Source organism: Meriones unguiculatus, chromosome 9 (genome assembly GCF_030254825.1).
Source record: "Meriones unguiculatus strain TT.TT164.6M chromosome 9, Bangor_MerUng_6.1, whole genome shotgun sequence".
In the NCBI taxonomy this organism is placed as follows: Eukaryota; Metazoa; Chordata; class Mammalia; order Rodentia; family Muridae; genus Meriones; species Meriones unguiculatus.
Window position 1 is genome coordinate 32,614,991 of NC_083357.1, and position 21,518 is coordinate 32,636,508.

Consider the following 21,518-nt stretch of genomic DNA (forward strand, 5'->3'; position numbering starts at 1 on the left):
CCATCGAATTCAGTTGGTGAAGTTTACCTCTGTAGTTCCTGTTCAAATTCCTTAATTTTTCATTTCCAAAATTCCTTGTTTGTGTTTTTTGTTTGTTTGCTTCTATTTCCATTTTCAGGTCTTGAATAGTTTTGTTTACTTTGTTTTCTTGGCTTTAAGGGATTTATTCATTTCATCCAATTGTTTGTCTTTTCCTGAATTTCTTTACCTCTATCTACAACAGTTGTTAAGATCGTTTCTTGTGCTTTAACTATGTTAGAATATTCAGGGCCTGCTGTGATAGGATAGCTGGGCTCTGGTGGAGACAAACGTCTTGGCTGTTGTGTTTTTACACTGGCATCTAAGCATCTGGGTTCTGGGTGATTATAGGTGGTTTTTATTTTGGGGAGGTCAGGAAGGGATGGCCTTGAGGTCCACAGTAGGTATGGACAAGAGGAAGGGAGGCCACAGTTGAGATGAACCTGAGAAACTGGGTCTGCTAGAGGGACATGGAGAACAGAGAAGGCCTGAGAGCAGACTACCTGGTCTTCTAGCAGGCATGTCCTATGGCTGAATGGGGGGTGTCCACCAGAGATGGGGGCTCCGACACAACCACGGTTAAGGGGAGGGAGGCCAGGAGGGGATGTTCTGTGGGATCTACAACAGGTGTGGACAGTGGGGAAGGGAGGCTGAAGCTGGTGTTCTGTTGCAATGTTAGGGGCAAGCCTATGGAATTGGGTCTGCTGGGGGAACAGAGAGCAAAGCAATAACCTTTTATACATTCAGCAAACTTTATATTGTAAAAAGAGAAAAAACAATTGAGACAGGTGTTTGCTCTCGTGCACAGGAATACATCTAACTGAGCTCCTCTCACAGCTTTGCTTTGCAAGGTTTACATAACACACATCAATTCTGACCCCATCACAATGGTAATTTCTTACAATGTAGATATGAAACTCATACACTACTCTACCAAAACACTCTTTAAATTTTTTAATCTGCAATTAAACCATCACCACGAGAACAAACTTCATCCCAGGATGTCTCTCAAGGACCACTCTCTGAAAGTTAGAACTCTCTCTCAGATCATGTAAAGACACAGAAAAAGCACAGGGGGAAGAAAGGTTCATCTTGCTAACATAATGCCCTTATGTCTGGTGAGATAATGCCCATATTTTAACCACAAAACATAAAGTCACTTAGTTCATACAGTCCACTATTAATCATCAGCAGTGGCCTACTGACTCAAAAGTTCCCTATCTGGCTGATGTCATTTATTAACAGTTTAACCATGACTCATCAAAGAATGTGCTTGTATTAGGCTGGTGGTTTAATTTTATAATTACAATTGGTCATATTTGGGCTACTTTCAAATACAAAAGTACTACATGTGGCATATGAACTATGGATTTTTTTCCATTGCTACAGGAAGAATTTATTGAAATAAAACTTTACGAGACAAAATGCGGATGTACATGCTTATATTTCGGTGTATACATGTATATCCTACCTAAGTAAAGCTTCACAAGCAATGCAACACTCTGGCTACGTATTTCCAAAGACTTAACTGCTTTAAACATACATGTTATAAAGACACTTATGTAAAAGGCAAAAATGAAGAATCAACATAATCCTTGAGGTTTTTCAGTATTACTTCAAAAAGCTATCTCCCATAGAAGAAAACTATGCATCTGTTTATCCTAGAAAAAAATATAAAAGGATAATGCTATCATGTAAAGGAGTCACAAAACCTAGCTGTATGTCCCATGAAAGCCATACCCACTGAACGTAAACAGCAGTTATGGTCCCTACTGTATGACAGGCACACCATCAGCTTTCCTCTTTGACAACAAGGGTTTATCTTTTTCAAGCTCTTTTAACTGTACCACAGAAATTCAAATCCTGTAGCAAAAATAAGGCATTCTGCTTACATGTCACAAAAGTAACAAGCTTAAAATAGTAAAGCATGTTCTTACTGTCTTTACAATTTCACATAATCCAAGCATTACACAGAAAGTAATTTCACCCCAAAATACAAGTAACTGTTACTTTCCAGAGGAAGGGGAGGGGTGTCCATGAATTTTCGACTTTGGCTATCTCTCCTACCACGATCTCTAAGCCTGTAGGTAGGTCATTCACTAAAAGGGTTTTCAAATTATATTAAATATAATTTGACAAAATCCCGGTAGTGTTATTTAGAGGGAGGGAAAGAAGGGAGGAAGGAAGGAAGGAAAAATGGACTTGGCACAGACATGCCAAGAGGATAACAAGGTCTCCCTAAACAAAACTTCACCCTCCACCTAGAATCCAAATCTGCTAACCACCTGCAGCAGGTTAAGGGGCCGCAACACCACCTCAATTCATACAAGGCAGAAAGCCGACACTCTGAAACACCTATTACCTTCAACTGCAGATTTTATCAAAGATGTATTCTAAAATACAAGTCTGAATTTGACTGTCCATCACACTTTTACATTAAATGTTGCTTAAATAAAAATAGAGCATTAACTTCAGTATCCTACCATCTAAACATCGTAAAGCAATGGTTATACATCAGCAGCAGCAGGTAAAATGCACCTAATTTGGGTCTTTGACACCTCATGTTTAAGTGTACTGTATGATAAAGTTCTTCACAGTTTAAAATATTGTGAAGTAAGATTTCATATATAATTATATTCACACACACACTATGTACACATACTATCTGAGGTGTCCGTAACCCTGGAATATGTGTTTATCAGTAGGGTACCTCACTTGAGCAGGAACCCTGAATAGACTGGTGTGGACTGTCAAACAGTTCCCAGATGCTTAGAAGTAAGACAAGAATATTATTATAAGCAATTATAATAAAAACTTCACCTTATTTACATACTGCCTATCTCCCAAGAGGTAAAGATGCTTTATGGACATTTTTCAGTATCTCTGTGAGGCAGGACATGGGGGACATTATCAATTATCATTTCAACAACCCAGGGACTGCCAGGACCATGCACTTTTTGACAGTAGTAGAGCAAAATCCAAGCACATAAAACTTCTTGGCTCCCAGTCTTCCTTACCACATTTCAGTCTTGTGGTATAGCAGGGCTCCCAGCACAAAGGGTTAATGTCTAAGTCCTCCTATATCTGCAATGTGCATTAAATTTATACCACAGGGAGATCAAATGGTATTTTGGCTTTGGCAGATGAAAAAGTCTAACATTCAGTGTGATTATAATTCAGTGTAACTTCTTCAGTCTAAGTGCAACACAGCTGATTGGTCTACAGGGAAGGGAGGGCCTATGTCTAACATGGCAATGAGTTCTCATCCAAACAGCTACTGACTACAGAGACAGCCCAGGACCTGGCACTGTCTAAGGTCTTTTCTACTTCCACATATGGTATACACATATAAATAAGCATCTCAGCATAAAATGTACAGTTAGCATCAGTTCATGTGCAAAGGCCTTAAGGGTGAACTTTAAAGGCCAAGAGTTCCTCGGAGTGCATGTTGTTTAAAGATCGAAGATCTGGCAACTTTAGAAGTAATTTTGTAAAAATGGAGGCCTCATTTGGATGGTTTTTCATTATTAAGGTCCTTAGTGCACGGATGAGAGTTTCCTGCAAAGCCTCCACGGAGTTGACATTTTCAATTCCAGACCGATCTAGTGAGGCGTAAAGAAAGAAATATGAAAGGATGGATATATTAGCAACGAACAGTTACTTATCACTATCAAAATTAAAACAGAGTTTTGTACACTGCAACAAACACAAGCTTAAAACTGGAAAAATTCTCAGCTAAAACAGTATCAACCACCACTACCAACAACAAAAGCCAGGCTTGGTAGCGCATGCCTTTAATCCCAGCCCTTGGGAGGCAGAGGCAAGTGGATCTAGAGGCCAGCCTGGTCTACAGAGTAAGTTCCAGAACAGCCAGGGCTACAAAGCCCTGCCTTGGGAGAAAGAAAATATCTCAGCCAGCCATGGTGATACACGCCTTTAATCCAGCACTTGAGAGACAGAAGCAGGCAGATCTCTGAGTTCAAGGCTAGCCTGGGACACTGAAGGAGCTCCAGGACAGATGGAGAAACCCTGTCTCAATTTTAAAAATATTCTCAGTGGGGAGTTTTTTAACTGCTTATTCTGAATATATCTCACATTTGGTAAATCAGAATTCTTTAGGGAGCTGGAATTTTGTTCATATAAGTTTAGAGGTTCTTATTTTTCTTTTTTCTTTTCTAATGTGTATGGGTGCTTGCAAGTATGTCCGTGTAGCACATTCATGCCTGATGCTGCAAAGTCCAGAAGAGAGCATTGGATCCCCTGGAACTGGAGGACAGATGTGAGCCACTATGTGGGTGCTAGGACTCAACCGTAGTCCTCTAGAAGGAACACCACATGTAGACTATAGTCCACTTTCACGCACAATAGATTCCCGCTCCTAGTATTCACACCCTGTATTGTCTCTTCCTTTGAGAGGGCTAGCTTACTCCCATCTAGTGAATAAAATGTGACCACTGACAGGAGCAACCTACACCTTAATGGCTACTGAATGAATGAGATGCCTAGGGAGGAAGTTGCTACAACCTAAATGCAAGATGCCAGGGAAAATGGAAACACCACGTATGGATTCAAACACCCTAGTCAACTCATTCAGACAGCAAAAAAAAAAAAAACAACAAAAAAAAACATACTAGGTTCACATGGGGCAACCCTTTTCTCTAACAGGATGTAGAATCTGAGGGACAAAAGGATGAAATTATCAGTCACTAACTGAAAGAAGAACCAGATTTTGAGCCAACATGCTTACCTGCAGACACCAAAACAACTGCTGTGAACAAGCTCATTTCTTCATCACTGAGCTGGAGGGCATTCAGCTTCTCACTGAATTCAAACATAGAGCTGAGCAGATCCCCTGCTCCCATGGAGTGCAGGTCATCCACGCTGTACTTCTTCCCGCTCAGAAAGGTGACAGTCCGCTCCTTAGCATCAAATAATGAGGCAAACCGTACCATCAGAACCTAGAAGGCAGAAAAATCAAGTATGTTTGAAGAAGTTCATAAAGAAAACTAAAATGTAACTATTCAAGTCAGTTAAGAAACATTCTACATATAAAAGAAATTCATAAAAAGGAAACTGAATTTATATCTGGAACCACTTTAAGGCAAATTTTGTATGAATGTAATAAACATCCCAACATCAAAAAAGTCCAGCCAGCAATGACAAGATGCTAAAGACTCTTAAATCCTATAAGCAAAGATTCAGAAATGCAAATTTGAGCAATGATGTCACTTTGTTTAAAAATGGAGCCTGATTAAAGGCATTCAGGAAACTCTCCAGGGTCCAAAGCATTTTTCAGGTGTCTATACCCTTAGAGAAGTTCTATTTCAACAGAGCAACACTGGGAACCCTTAAAACATCAAAAGCAGCCAAGGGAAACACAGCACACAGCCCTACTTAGACCACAGGAGACCCAGTGTTTTAGTCTACACCTAAAGACAGCCATCACAGCAACAAACTGCTATTCAGTCAAGGTCAATCAAATACTGTATCACAGGACTGCAGCATCCCCCATCCCACTGTCTGTGACAGTGAGGCGGCCTGTATGCCTCTCTTACATCAGAAGATCCACAGGCAACACCTTTCTTCTGCAACACCCCAAGCAAAGTGGACTGCCCAGACAACCCAAAAGGAAGTGAATCTCCTCTGATAATGGTGCTAATTACTTTGAAGCATAGTCACAGGGTGGAAAGAACATAAATCTTCAAGTCCAGGACTTGTGTTGAAATCCTAGGTACCCAAAAAAAGAGCCTCTTCACTTCTCTGGGCCAGAATTCTCTCTCTCAAAACATCAATCAAGTGGACTGCATCAATCACTTCCTTCTGACCTTCTGACTTCCTTCTGATCTGAAAACCCAAGTCTCACTGTATTCCCATAAACTAAAAGGCTCAATAGGTGTTGTTGCTTGATTACTCTATGGATGCTCTATTATCAAAACGCTGCTTCTCTGTTCTAGTCTAGGTAGTTCGGGAAGCAGAACCTGAGACAGAAGTTTCTGTGACACATGTGAAAACTGGGGTAAGAAAAAAAATAAATGAGACCTAGCACAGTGAGCGAACACTAGAGGTCGCTCCATTCAGGCACATTCCACGCAGGCCAGCACTTAACACCAAGAGTACCTGAGAGCTTAATTTTATAGGACTCAACAGAGGTTCCCTTCTCACACTGAGTTCAAAGGTCTAGCCCACTGTATGTTCACTTCTTACTATCCCCTCAAATTTCAGAGCTATGTGTAAGTGACCTCAATCCAAGTCACCACTGCAAGGCTACCAGTTGGCCAGGCTACCTATACAACATAGCCATAGCAATCCAAGCACAGGCACAAAGCATCTGTGCAAGAGAAGCTGGAATGGAAAAATGAAAAAAGCAATGGCAGGGGGCATGGCTGCACTCCTCTGACTATCAATCAGGGCAGACATGAGACAAGCAATCTGAAGAAAGACCCTGTCTCAAAAACAGTGTCTGAGAACAAGCAGTCAAAGAATCTGAGCAGCATAGAAATGTCTGCTGAGTCCCTAAATAGTCTACAATCTCTTGAAAGTAAAAACCATATTCCAGTGTCCTTTCTTAGGTTCCTGGGGTATTTATTTTTTGTTAGTTTGTTTTGTAGACATAGGATCTCACTATGCAGCCCTGTCTTGCCTCTAACTCACAGATCCACCTGCCTCTACCTTCCAAAAGCTGGGTCTAAAGGCATGCATGCATCATCAATCCCAACCCACTCTTCTTTTTATTTGAACACAGTGAACACAAGATTCAGCTTTTAAGTGTCTAACACTAAACAACCAGTAAGTCTCCACCTGAAACCACCACCAGAACTTGGAACAGTCCAACACTTCCAGTCCCAAGTAGCTCAATGTACCTCCACCTTCTCAGAGCCCTATGAGAGTTAATTGTTTTCTCAATTTGAAACTTTGAATTATAAACATTTATTTAGGAAAGGAAAAAAAAATTAAGTACATGGGCTTTTTCATCAAAATTCACGATAAATAAAACCTACCTCAAAAGTCCCAGCTTTTAAAAGGTTGACCTGATCGTGCTGAGACAGATCTCGGAACCCAGGAATACGTTTTGCGAATTCCACCACTTCTTTTACTGCTGGCGTAAAACTCATGGAAAATTCTTCCCAGATTTCATGCCCAGACTTCTGAGGATCCACATATGGAGACTTGCTCATAGGACAAACCTAATTTAAAGGAAATAAAAAAATTCTTAAATTGTGAGAGGTGGCAAAGAATTCAAAAGTGGCATATCAATCATAAGAAATCTCAACAGGAAATAACTCCCTAACTCAAGCAAGGTCTTCCATTAACCCTTCCTCTGTGTGCATCTCACCTCAACACAGGAAGCCTCACAACAGTAAATACAGTTACATATCTCAATGTATGTAAGAAAATGTGTGACTCCTAACCAACGACAGGTGAGGAAATATCTCAAAATGGAGGCACTACAAATCACATACTCAGGCTAAAGAGAGAGCTTGGCAATAAAGAATAAATACTGCTCTTGCAAAAGACCCAAATTCAGTTTCTAACAGTACTAATAGGCTTGCTACCACCGATTAACTGAAATTTCAGGGGATCTAACACCTCTGGCCTCCTCTAACACTTCTATACATGTGCACGTAGCCACACTCAACACATACACATCAATAAAATAAAAGTAGCCAGATGTAGTGGCACGTGAGCTTAATCCCAGCACAAGGGAAGCAAAGAAAAGAGGACCTCTGAATTCGAGGCCAACTGGAACACACATTGAGTTTAAGGACACGAGAAGTACAGAGCAAGACCCTATCTCAAAACAACAACAACAAAAGACAAGAATAGAAATTTTAAGATAAAATACATTTAAAAAGCCTTGTAAAGCTAGGAGCAGTACTAGGGATGCAGAGGTAGGCGCAGAGCTCTATGAGCTCCTGGTCAGCTATGACTACAAGATACCCTGTCTCCAACATACTTTAAAAACCCTCATGGCAACTCCATTTAAGCAGCTTTGGGCCTAATGTAAAAAGTAGCCCAGGTATAAAGCTCACTGTGTAAAGGCTAAGTTTACTTTGTGACAGTGCTGCCACCACACACATGTGCAGTGCTTTGGGTTTTGAGAAAAAAAATCTTCACATCTGTTTCTCACCCTGGTTATTATGGCCGATCACAGTCACCCAAGAGTCTTTGTTTTTTCTCTGCCAGTAGGTGAAATTCAGAGTCTTGGCACAAGCTAAGCAAGGGCTCCACCACAAAGCTGCAGCTCAGTCCTCCATAATTACCTTTTCTTGGAGGAGTGCATGTGCCTCTGAAAGGCTCACCGTCTCATCCAAACACAAACTGAAGTCACAAACCTCTACTTACTTCCTATTTCAGAGCTCATTTATTTCTCAGTAAATAAATCACTACAAGTTCTAAAAGAAAGGCAGTATATTGTGCCTTAATTGAAGAGGACTGCTGGTCCTTTATCTCGTTAACAATGGTGTAGCAGGGACCTTCACCTGTGCAACTAGGAAACTGATCCTGGGGCTGAGGTACAACTTCTAAACATGAACAAAGGAAGCCAAGAAAATTGTAGGAACACAACAATGATATAAAGCAAGTGCCATATAGTCTATTAGTAAAACTAGTCAAAGTTTCTTTTAAATGTAGAGAACTCAAGAATGAGAGAATTCCTAAGTCTAGAGAACTGAAAGTGACCAAAAAAAAGAGCCTTACTTAGCACCTTAAGGACCAGGACCCAAGCCCCCAGGGTTAAGGTGCCTTTCAGAACACACTCAGACAAGAGACAAAGGAGAGCTCAACACAAAGATTGGGGTATAGTCACTAATTTTAAGATGAGAAAAGTATATGTAGCTTTAATTACCTGGCAGTTGAGAATAAGCACTATCAAAGCACCTCACGGTTTGAATGGGAAATGCATACGTAGTCCTGCTGCTTTGATGAAATTTTGGCTGACCATAAACACTGTATTTTTGTGTAGAATGTTGAATTTGAATGATATAAATAATATTAACTTATCTCAGGATAACGTCTTAAAAATTAAGCTATTAAAGTATTTCTTCCAGCATTCAGGAGGCAGACGGATCTCTAAGTTCAAGGCTAGCCTGGTCTACAGAGCAAAACCTGGTCAGCCAGGGCTGCACAGAGAAACTGTCTTGAAAAAAAAATTTTTTTTTAAATTTCTTATCTCTCACACCATAAATTATCTATCTCTACCTGGGCACAGTGGTGCACGCCTTTAATCCCAGCACTCAGGAAGCAGGGACAGATGGATCTCTGTGATTTCTAGGCCAGCCTAGTCTTCAAAGAGAGTTCCAGGACAGCCAGAGCTGTTACAGAGTTATCTCCAAAGCTCCAGAGCTCTTTCTACACCATAATGGCTAGCCAAGCCTTTCTGCTAGGCATTAGTACACCCTCAAGTCCCAATGATACACAAGACCACTTGAACCCAGGTGCTGAAAGCTAGACTGGGCAACAAAGCAAGACTGTCCCCACAAAGAGCATCAAAACTTCTCTTCGTAGCAATCAAAGAAGCTAAAAGATCAACCCTAAAGCTTGCAAAGTACTAACTGATCAGAACACCTCAATTTCCAAAGAGATTTCCAAGAATTATACGATCGACTGTATATGAATCGTATTTTATACAAATCTTAACCCCACAGTAGCAATTAAAGAACAAATTTGTACCTATTGCTGTGTGAAATTAAGTTATTCCACAAGCATTGCTCATTAACATTTAACTAAAAATATTATACAAAGAAACTTCTAGAAACCTCTTGGGCTTTCTGACCCACCCCCAACTCAGCACCCCCCCCCAAAAAAAAGAAAACCTTCCAAGCTTTCCTTGACACAAGGCGAGCAAAGAATCGATTTCACTATACCAGATGCATCCTCCCTCCAGTGTTGCACAGGTAACTATTCCTGTTCTCATTCTGAGAACATCCATCTACTGGAACTCTGTCACAGACTCTGTGAGTATAAGCACTGGAGAAGTTCACACAGTGTCCATTTGCAATACAAACAGCATGCCCATGTGGGTAATGTATCATGTTCCTCCCTTTGTACTGTCCACTGAGATGCTGCTGGCTCTCACTACAGGGAAAGTGGCTGTGAAGCCCACTGCCACAACGGTCATGGTTTAAGTTATATTGCTCCACGTTCCTGGGGATCCGGTCTCCTCTCTGGAGTGGCATGCTGTCAGATGAGTTTTCTCGGTGCTCTTGATTATACAGAAAGGTATCCTTGTGGGCTCTGGTCACCATGCCAATCACTTCCTCCTTTGCAAAATCAGAAGAGGAAGGAGGAGAGCTTTTGATGTTTTCTTGCTCCAGCTGGGGCTTGGGCCGCAGCTGTTCCTGAGCTGGTAGTGCTGACTGTTCATGATGTTCCACTAAGGTGTCATTCTGCAGGTGGCCACTGAACTGGGTGTTCATCATGGTCTTCATTGCACTTTGCATTTCAATTAGCATTCTCTGTTTTTCACGTTTAGGAATCCGGCCAAATCGAACAGCTATTAAAAAAAAAAGATAGCATCTATAGTCTAATCAGCTCTATTTGTACAAAAGAATGACACAAAATTACCTCATCATATAAGTCAAGAATACATATATGTCCTTGGCCTAAGTTTTTCTAAGCTTGGTCTTGATTCAGTAAAGGAAGTGGGAAAGAAGAGAAAACTTCCCAAAACAAGGCTAAGAAATACATGTATTTCTTGGGTGTTTCCTATGTAAAAATCCAAGAAACATGAAAATAAGTAATGAGAACTGCAATGTAAAGCACACCAGCACCTTACTAAAGCCAGGCACACCACACGGCACTCTGAACAATTTCTGTGAGCTCCAGGCCAACCAGGGCTACACAGTGAGACCCTGCCTCAAAAAGATTTTTTAAAAAGACTAAGACAGTTCACTTGAACCCAAGCTGATTACCCAAGTCTGATCCCTGCAGATCCACACAAAGAACTAACTCCCAAAGGTTGTCTCTGACATCCACATGCACACCGGGCTACACACAAGCCCACATATATGCACAGAATAAATATGATGTAAAAATACATATATAAGGGACTACAAGGGTAGCTCAGCAGTTAAGAGCTCTTATACAGGACATAGGTTCACATCCCATCACCCATAGTGGCTCACGATCCTCTAGAACTTCAGTTCCCAGGAATCTGACGCCACCTTGGAGCACTAGGTGCCCACATGGTACACATACAGACACGCAGGCAAAAGCTCATTCCTTTAAAAGAAATAAATCTAAATAAATAAATAAATAAGAAATGGGCTCCTCAGTAATACTGAGGGGCCAAGTACACAAAGTCAAAAAAAAAAAAAAATTAAGGTCAGATGCAATGGTGCCTGTCTCAAGTCCCAGCTTGGACTACATAGAATTCCAGGCCAACTATGGCTACATAATATAATATAAAATAAATACACATTATTTTTATGTGTATCAATGTTTTGCATATATATAAGAACACCATGTGCATGTAATGCCACAGATGCCAGAGAGAGCATCAAGTTCCCTGGAGTTACAGGCAGTTGTGAGCCACCATGTGAATGCTGGTAGCTGAAGCTGGATTCTCTGCAAGAGCAGTGAATGCTTTTAATAACTGAGCAATTTTTCTATCCAAACAAATCCTTCCCCCGCCCCCAGAAAAAGAAAACTTAAAATCATTTAGAAAAAACAAAGTCAATTTACAAGAAGCAACATAAAAAGGAGCCATGCCAAAGCTGCCTTTGAAATGACAGCACTCATCCCTCCATGAGTTTCAACCCACAAGATGTTACAATGTGCTTTCTGAAATCTGCACTTACCAAAGCAAGGGGCCCTGGTAACTGCTGACAGCTCAATGAACAACCTCACACTTTACAAACACCCTCTAAACTGGGAACGTACCGTCTCTCGACATCCCCACTGACAGACACTTCTTGAAGCGACACTGCTGGCATCGGTTCCTGTTCATCCTCATGATAGAGCAGTTCTCATTCTTCAGGCACTTCTTGTACTGGATGTTTTGCTGAATGCTCCTCCGAAAGAAACCCTAAAATAAAGGCAGGTTTATCCATCCAACAGCCATGTAGAGTCCTCAAGGGAACTTTTCCCACATCTAACTGGTGTATGTGGAGCTAGGCCTAGGTCAAAAAAAGACACTCTCAACACAGAAGTTAACTGGACCCTTGCTGATATCCATCAGTAGATACAACACATACCAGCCACACAAATTCCTCTTCCTGCGGAAGACTCTTTGTCTTAGACCAAAGCATCTTTTTATAAGAACTCCTACTGCTAGACCTTGGCTGCAGTCACATGTTCAACCTTGAAAGCAAGTTCCAAAACTTTCTCTCTTTCTCTTAAGATAGATCTCAAGTAGTTCGGGGTGGCCTTAAACCTACTACATGTCTTGGGAAGGCCTTGAACTCCTGAATCTCATACCTCCACCTCCCAAATGCTGGAAAGACAAACATGTGCCGCCAAATCCAGCTTTCAACACTTTTGAAACATAAAAGCTGACAGTTTAATAGCTGAAATTCTATCACTAGAACCTTATGTTACAATAGCAGAGCTTGATGATTTCTGGAACATTCCCTGCTGACACCAACAAAATCTACACAAACATGCCAGATATGCTTAGCTGCATGTCAGTAGCACAGTAATGATCCAGGGAAAAACAACTGTTTTGACTATACAAACCATTAAGCACATGCTCTAAGCTTCATCTACCCCTAGCTCAGTGTTCCCTGAAAGAACAGAAAACTCAAGAAAAACAACACAAAATCATTTCAAACTTCATTTCCCCTTAATATTATAACTTCTACACAAAATACATTTTTATTAAACATTGACCAGATATAACACTTTTGTATTTTACTGTTGTGATACTATACACTTGTCTTAAATGGTGCAAGAGCTAAGAAAAATGCATTTTTAAGAGTGTAGGTGACAGCTGCACATGCCTTGAATCCCATTATCTGGGAGACAAAGGCAGGCAGCTTTCTGTGAATTCCAAGGCCAGCCTGGTCTATATAGAGAGTTCCAGGACAGCTAGGGCTACACAGAGAAACCCTGTCTCAAAAATAAATAAGTAAATAAATTCAAATAAATAAATAAAGACAAACAAAAAAGAAGGTACTGGGGTCTAGGAGGTAGCTCAGTAATAAAAGTATTTGCCTAACCTGTGTGAGACCTTGGGTTTCATTTCCAGTGCTACACTGCCCCAGAAGCATGCTAAGCATGATAAGGTAATTCAACCAGTAATCCCAGTAATTTTCAAAGCTGAGGTGCATTTTGAGGTCAGCATGAGCTACATCACAAGAACCTGTCTCAAACAGGTTCAAACCAAGATACTGATCAGTTATTTGCATTTATCAATACAGTGATGTAGATGGCTCAGTAGTTAAAAGGGTCGGCTGCTCTTCCAGAGGAGCAGTACCCACATAGCAGCTCACAACCATTTGTAACTCTTGTTCCAGAGGATCGGACACTTTCTCCTAGCCTCCATGGGCACCAGGCACACCAGTGAAACACAGACACACACACAGGCAGAACAGGAATACAAATAAAATAGTAAGATACTTTTTAAGAGAATATATAATACATTTCATTCAGATCCTGCTTTTACTTTCTAGTTATTAAGTGAGCATAAACTTAGTTTTAAAATACTTCACATTTTCTTTTTAAAAAATTACTTCCACAATTAACTTTAAGACAAAGAAAAGAGCTACACTACAGAAAACATTAGTCATTAAAAGCTCCAAGATTCACCTCGTCCAGGAGAGACTTGCTCTTTCATCACAAATGTTCTTTATCGTATTAGCCCTGCCACATCCTGCCAAACTGGATTCCTACTCTAGCCCACAGTGAGAAAACGGCCACAACACATTTCGACCTTGTTAACTTTGTAACAGGAAGAGTTGTGTCAGATTTAAGAGATTCCTGAGTGTAGGTAAGGAGGTAGGAGTGTAGGTAAGGAGGTTCCTCATGAAGGCTACCAAAGGCTCTGGTTACAATCACTACAAATTAACTCTTTCCTGTATGTTTTACTTGAATTCAAGATGATGTGAATCACTGTATTCTGCTGTTTGTTGCAGTTATTTATTTTTGGGTTTTGTGTGTGTGTGTGTGTGTTGTCTGTGTTTGAGATAAGGTCTTGTTAAGTAACTCAGGCTGGCTTAGCAGCAACAATCCTCTGGCCTCAAGCATCATTTCTTGTTGTTTCTCTGTGTAGCCTTGGCTGTCCTGGACTCACTTTGTGGACCAGGCTGGCCTCAAACTCACAACCTCTGCCTCCCAGAGCACTGGGATTACAGGCATGTGCCACCGTACCCAGCTTCAAGCAGTATTTCTTAGTACACTACATTTTGGGAATACTTAGCAGTTATTTCCAGCCCACAATACCTAACAGGATAAGATCTGATATGGTGTGAATATGTTCCCCAAAGTTCATGTTCTAGAAACGTAACACCCACTACCATGGCACTGCGGGGGTCACAAGTGTCTGCTTTCTTGAACTGGCTAATGTTAATAGAAAAATGGGTTTGTTATAAAAAGTAAATTGGAAGCATCCTGGTCCAACCTTTAATCCAGAAGAGGTGTGTGGATCTCTGAGTTTGAGGCCAGCCTGGTTAGTCTACATATCTTCACAATTCTAAGGCTACACAGAGAAACCCTGCCTCAAACAAAAGAAAACAACAACAAAAAAAGTGAGCTGGGTCCACTCTTACACACACCCCAGCTTAAATTCTTAGGCATGAGCACTGTGTCTACCCTCCATCCTCCAACAGAAAGGCCCTCTCAAGATGCAGGTCCCAACCTCCAAACTTCTGAGGAAAATTAACCTATATTACCCCACCTGTGGTATTCTCTGCTTGCACAAACAGAAAAGATTAAAACCCAACTCAAATCTTGGTTTATAGGCATAGTGTCTATGCCTGTAATGCCAGCCCATGGAAAAAGGCAGGATCATAAGTACTAGGTCATTCTCCACTGCACTATATAGAAGTACTAGGTCATCCTCCACTGCACTATATAGCAAGTACTAGGTCATCCTCCTAGGTCATCCTCCACTGCACTATATAGCAAGTACTAGGTCATCCTCCACTGTACTCTACAGCAAGTTCTAGGTCATCCTCCACTGCACTACATAGAAATACTAGATCATCCTCCACTGCACTATACAGAAGTACTAGATCTTCCTCCACTGCACTATACAGAAGTACTAGGTCATCCTCCACTGCACTATATAGAAGTACTAGATCTTCCTCCACTGCACTATATAGAAGTACTAGGTCATCCTCCACTGCACTATATAGAAGTACTAGGTCATCCTCCACTGTACTCTACAGCAAGTTCTAGGTCATCCTCCACTGCACTATATAGAAGTACTAGGTCATCCTCCACTGCACTATATAGAAGTACTAGGTCATCCTCCACTGTACTCTACAGCAAGTTCTAGCTCATCCTCCACTGCACTATATAGCAAGTATTAAGTCATCCTCCACTGCACTACATAGAAGTACTAGGTCATCCTCCAGTGTACTCTACAGCAAGTTCTAGGTCATCCTCCACTGCACTATATAGCAGGTATTAAGTCACCCTCCACTGCACTTGATAGCAAGTCCTGTGTCAGTTCTAGACTACCTGAGACTGTCTGAAAAACACAAAAAAGAGTACTAAAACAACAATAACAACAACAAACTGCTCCAACAAGGCAGTGGAGTCCCTCTCTGTGGTTCACACCTATTTCCTGACAACCAAGGTCTGCAGCTGACTAGAATTGAATGCCACAGAACTGGCACTACTCCACACCCCAAGTCACCTAAACTGAGACAGAAAATTTATTTTGATTAGAATGATAAAGCTGAAGAGGAACAGATGCTTTCTCCCTCCCTTCTAAATACACTATGGACATTCACAAACCTAACCCACTTTCTTTACTCCCAGAATTAGATTAGTAGTAAGAAATAAAAGCTTGCTTTACCTTACAGCCTTCACAAGCATGAACTCCATAGTGGAATCCTGATGCCACATCCCCACAGACTTTACACAGTAGAACCATGCCACTAAATTCTAGGGCACAAACAGACAAAAAATATAAAGCTGGAAGAATCACTCAAGTGCTTTTTCCAATTAAATATTTTATCTCATTCAATTTACAAGTGCTTTGAAACAATACACTTATACCTTTGCAGCAAAAGACAAAAAAAATCTCTATACCAAATTAACAAAGGAAAATCAGTCTGCCTTTCTCTCCCCTCCCATCCAGTTTGAGGGACTGAGCCAGAAGCCCTTGCCCACACTAGGCAAGTGCAACAAGTGGCATCCCCAGCAATAGCTGGCCTTTTCCTTTTTGATGATTTTAAGCATCCATGGACATTTCATAAATCTGCAGTTACCTTATGCCAGACATGCAACAAAGATTAAGAAAACAACCCTCCTAGATAAAAATTAAGAATTCAAAGAGAGAAATTAATCAATAGAAAATGTGGGCGCGATGCTGGCTGAAGAGATGGCTCAATGATGAAGAACATTTTCAGAGGACCAGGGTTCAATTCCCAGCACCCACAAGGCAGCGTAACAACATGTAACTCAGTTCCACCTAATCTGGTGGGATGGACACCTACATGTAGAGGAATTTTCATTCAGAACATGGCTGCTCTGGCAAAAGATCACACCCAAAGACCTCGTAGGTCTGTGTGGTCCCACTGAAATACAAACACACCTTTAAACAAGGAGACAGAGACAAGCAGATCTGAGTTCCAGGCCAGCTTGGTATAGCTAAAGTTTCAGAGGAAGAAAAGCTCAGGTCCAGGCATGGTGGTACACACTTTAATCCCAAACAATGAAGGTAAAGTTAATCTGTAGAAGAAAGCACCCATGTTTGAAAGTGATGCCTAATTGGGTGGCAGAAAAGGTGCCAAATCAGAGAAAATTTTGACAGACTAGGATATGAGTAACTCGAGAGAGAGGAAAGGGAAGTTACTTAATGGGCAATGCAGAGATAAAGGTGGGGAGGCAGGCAGTTTTACAGAGAAAAGCTGAATGAGACAACAAGCTAGACACAGGTGAAGATAGAATGAGCTAAAGAATAAGGAAGAGCAGACCGCTGCAGTTGGTTTGAAGCCAAGCAGAGCAATTCAGGGACCCAGGGAAAAGCCAGATTATATAGATCAGCTGGGAGAGGAGTTGGAGCCAAAACAGCTGAGCTGAACCAGTCAGCCCAGATCTCAGTAAGATCAAGAAAGGGTGAGTTTATTAAGCAGTAAGTTTCAGAGGCTGAAAACATTCTAGGTCTAGGTTAGGTTGTACGGAGGCTAGACGCTTCCAGACTAGACATAGGGTAGCAGAAGGAGGCAGTAAGCCTGAGACAACAATTACAACAAGCTAAGTTCCTTTCACACTTAAACACACATGTGCGCATATATATATATATATATATATATATATATATTCTTCCAGGCTCATACAAATACATGTAAATTAAAAAGCAAATAAGTAAATCTTTTTCAAAAAAGAAAAAAGTATGTGAGGAAGACTGGAGGTGTAATTCAGTGTCAGTGAAGACTGTTTGCCTAGTGAACATGAGGCCTGAGCTCAATCCCCAGGTTCATACAAAAAAGAAAAAGAATTTAAAGGTACAAAAGTTTTGAGCCATGCAGCTTCAGATCAATGACAAGAACTGGGCAAGCCCCAGGCCTTCTCTACCTGGCCTACTAGCTCCGTTCTATGCACACGCACTCAGGTAAGCCGCCTCATTGGTCAGTGAGATCTTGCTTGGGTTTCCAAATCCCAAATGTTCCCAACTGCAGCTTCATGAAACCCACAACTAGCAAATCCTACTCCAGAGACAAGGCTCAGTGCTAGGAGTCCAGCAGAGAAGCCCCTGGAAGTGTGTGGTAAAGGGAAGAAGAAACATGACTGGGCCATGTAGAACCACATAACAGCCAGCCCCTGGCAGAAATTTCTAAAAGCATCACTGATGTTTTGCCTAATCAGAGCATGGTTATCAAAGGGAGACTAAAGTAGAGTGGCATCCAAATGAAAAGCCTGGATATAAAATTCATCTGCATTAGTTACAACAACATTAAATTGCTAATAGACTTACTTGTCATTCCGCTGTGACTCTTGGTCATGCCAGGAGCACTGGGTTTGCCTGTTTTCACAGGACAATCTGTGCGGTCGCTCTTCAGGACACCATCGATGGTAGAGATATCACTGTTCTTGGGATTGCCGTTGGCATCAGAGTTGGAGCTATTTGGAGAAGATGGAACTGATGAGGACGAGGACTGGAAACTGTTCTCAGAGCCCTCGCTGTGACAGGAGGCAGGGCTGGAGGCAGAGCTGGAGGAACTGATGTAGGCAATCACACCTCCTAAAAAGCAGTGCAAGTGGACAGATACAAAATGATGCATGTATATGATTTTTACTCATGGAGATATATTTCTTTACTGAATTGTGAGAAATTTCACTAAGTTCAGAAACAAAAAGTGATTGACACTATTTTTGTTTCTGCCCCAACTTTTTATTTGATATTACTCCTTCTACAAAGTTCACAGCTATGTTAAGACCCACTGATCTGGGCATCAGAAAGCCTTCAATAGTTTGTCATAAGCACATCCAGATTCAAACCTAAGGCTTTCCACTTTGTGAGTAACTTCCTGGCTCACACCAGCAAACTGCTGCAGACAAGCCTGCACTGCTCCTCGGCCTCCCTGTTACTCCAGTGTGGGCCTCACCGTCACTTAGCCAAGATATGCTAACTGGGAGCAGGGGCTCCACTTGGAACAGCAAACAAGGTCATTATCTTAACGAAGGGAACCTTTCCCAGCTGCTGCTCCCAAATCTTGCTGCTCTGACACTCCCTGAAGACTCCGAACTGAGTCCGGGGCCCACCTCCCTCCTGGACCCACCCACCTGCACACTCATCTCTGTGCAGAGCTTAAGGATCCAGACACACTATGTGCCCTTCTAACACACTGTTACAGGCCACATTAAAGAGACTGGTGGAAGACACAGAACTGTGCAAGAACAACACTAAGGTAGAAGCTAATCTTATCTACTGGCTCCACTCAGCCAAAAACCGGACACCAGGTTCATCAAAGTAACCTCCACAATCCCTCAGCAAACTTGCCTGGGCCTCTGCAAAGCTGTAATCTGCTCAGGATGAGAAACTGTTTAAAGCTGAACTTAGGGTATAATTTTAAAATTCTTCCCTTAAAGAGATAAAATGCTGCAAGAGTAACCTCAAGGCCAAATATATTATTTTCCAGATCCCAGACCAAACAAGTAATTCTCCTCTTCTCTGCCAAGGTCCACTGTGGTTTCTCCTGCCTCCATCATCAAATATTCATTGGTTCCTCAATGTACAGCAGAAACAACAGAAGTAACGGTCACCTTCCCAGCACTGTACTGAAGTCAGACTGCACCAATGTCTGCCTGCTTTTACCTACTTTTTGGCTAGCCATCGGCATCGGGCCAGTGCTGTAATTCTCAGTACACTTTACACGCTTTTACCATCTACTGCCTTTGTAAACTCCACACTGACTAACAGATTGCAAGCAGTGTGAAATATAAGAGAGAAGCCATGGTGTCAGCCATGGAGCTCCTGACAAGTCTAGATGATGATACACATACAGAGGTGGAGAAGTTCAAGTGCAACAAAAGCGTTAACTTAAAAATAAAAATCATAAGAGATGACGATATGGCTCAGCAGTAGTGCACTTGCCACATATAGATACTCATCCTGGGTTCAATCCTTAGTACTAAGAAAAAAAAAAAAAGAAAGTTTACTAAAGACAACAGTTCTTTGGCCCAGTTTCTATAAAGATGGGATCTGTGTTTATCAGCTGTTCAAAAACGAGGTGGAAGAAAGCTTCACAGGCAAACACTTGTGCCACATGTGAGGACCAGACCCCAGGTGAAAAGACAGGTAGCAAAGGCTAAAGAGATGCTTATCCATTAAGAGCACTTCCCCACTCTTGCTGAGGATCTGAGTTCAGTTCCCAGCACCCGACATCAGGATGCTCACAACCACCTGTAACTCCAGTTACAAAAAAATCAACATTCTTTTCTGGGATCCACAGGGACCCCACTATACATGTGCACGCGCACACACACACACACACACACACACACACACACACATGCTTAAAAACAAACGCCAGGTAGGCAAGGTGGTGCACCTATGCATGTGCATGGGAGGAGACAGTGAATCCCTGAAGTCAGAACAGCCCAACATTTCAGTAAGAGTACCATTAGAGAGCAATCAAGGGACACACCCAACATTAAACTCCAGCCTCCACATACATGTATTCTTTAGCACATGGCAACACATACAGAAACACACTGCACACACATACATACATGATAATAGTAATAATATAAATAAACCACACAGCAAAAGTTGAGACTCAAACAATCCTCCCAAATCCAGGTATTTTCATTGACAGACAAAAGGGGGGGGAGAGAAAGGCATTGCAATTGAGACCACGTTAGTCTATTGTGTTGAAATCGGCTACTGGATGTGTATTCAAGCACCAACTACCCACATCCAGGTTGGAAACCTCAGAGGAGTAGGGCATAACCACAGCTCTCAGGGAGAGGAGACAAGGTTCTCCTCACCTGGGTAATTTCTCAGTATGTGAAAATTCAAACGCACATACTTCACAAGATTTTTTTTCTTTTATGTGCCTGTATTTGTGGCATGAATATATGCTAAGTGTGTATGAGTGCCCACAGTGTCTAGAAGAAGACAATCAGACCAGCTGGAGCTGAAGTTACTAGGGGTTGTAAACAGCCCACTGTGGATACTAGGAACCAAATCTGATCAAGGAGAAGAGGAAGTGCTCTGACCCACTGAGCCATCTCTCCAGCTTCTAACACTTCACTTTTAAAGACAAAAATAAGAACTTACTAAGCCAGGCTGTGGCACATGCCTGTAATCCCAGCACTTGGGGGGTAGAGGTAGGAGTTCAAGGTCATCTTCAGCTACATATCAAATTGAGGCCAGCTTAGCTTTGTAAGACCCTCTCACTAACAAAATAAATACATTAGATATTGCATACGCATATATGCACACATTAATGTGGGCAATTCCATCATCGTGGCACCCATTAAACACATGTCTGACATCCGTTAAGGTTAGAGGTATAAAGCTGCTCTTCCTGGTCAGGCCCACTTCCCACATGCTATTTGGTATGTGGCTCTCACCTGCCCAAAGGGTAGCTAGCACACTATACCTTGTGTTTTTCTTGTAATCTGGTCCCAAGCCAATCATTCTGAAGAGTGCCACTGGACCAATGGCATCAGCATCTGGCTGGAAGCTTGTTAGAGATGCATATTCTCAAGCCCAGCCCAGCTCTGCTGAAGTGAGCACTGCAGCTACATGACCAGGAAGGCAGTGGCCAATGGCGGCTCTCACCTATCCCTAATTTTAAAAGCACATAACTTCAGGTTTGAAACTAAAAAGATGTTCAGTAGTTAAGAGTGTACACTGCACCTACAAAAGACAAGAGTTCAAT

At 41.7% G+C, this 21,518-nt stretch overlaps 1 protein-coding gene across 2 annotated transcripts in view; it reads right to left on the reverse strand.

Moving 5' to 3' along the window:
- Nucleotides 1–751: 751 nt before the first annotated feature.
- The window catches only part of Nr1d2 (nuclear receptor subfamily 1 group D member 2), a 28,288-nt gene continuing 7,521 nt past the window's right edge, over nucleotides 752–21,518 (reverse strand). Inside the window, exons 2-8 of one of the 2 annotated variants that reach the window (XM_021643212.2) lie at nucleotides 18,104–18,370; nucleotides 15,980–16,068; nucleotides 11,899–12,043; nucleotides 9,882–10,510; nucleotides 7,017–7,202; nucleotides 4,766–4,976; nucleotides 752–3,620 (exon numbers count right to left, since the gene is read on the reverse strand). In XM_021643212.2, coding sequence (XP_021498887.1) covers nucleotides 3,424–3,620; nucleotides 4,766–4,976; nucleotides 7,017–7,202; nucleotides 9,882–10,510; nucleotides 11,899–12,043; nucleotides 15,980–16,068; nucleotides 18,104–18,370 — 1,724 coding nt within the window. In that variant the 3' untranslated portion in view covers nucleotides 752–3,423. The remainder of the gene's footprint in view (nucleotides 3,621–4,765; nucleotides 4,977–7,016; nucleotides 7,203–9,881; nucleotides 10,511–11,898; nucleotides 12,044–15,979; nucleotides 16,069–18,103; nucleotides 18,371–21,518) is intronic. The other variant, XM_021643214.2, reaches the window with a different exon arrangement.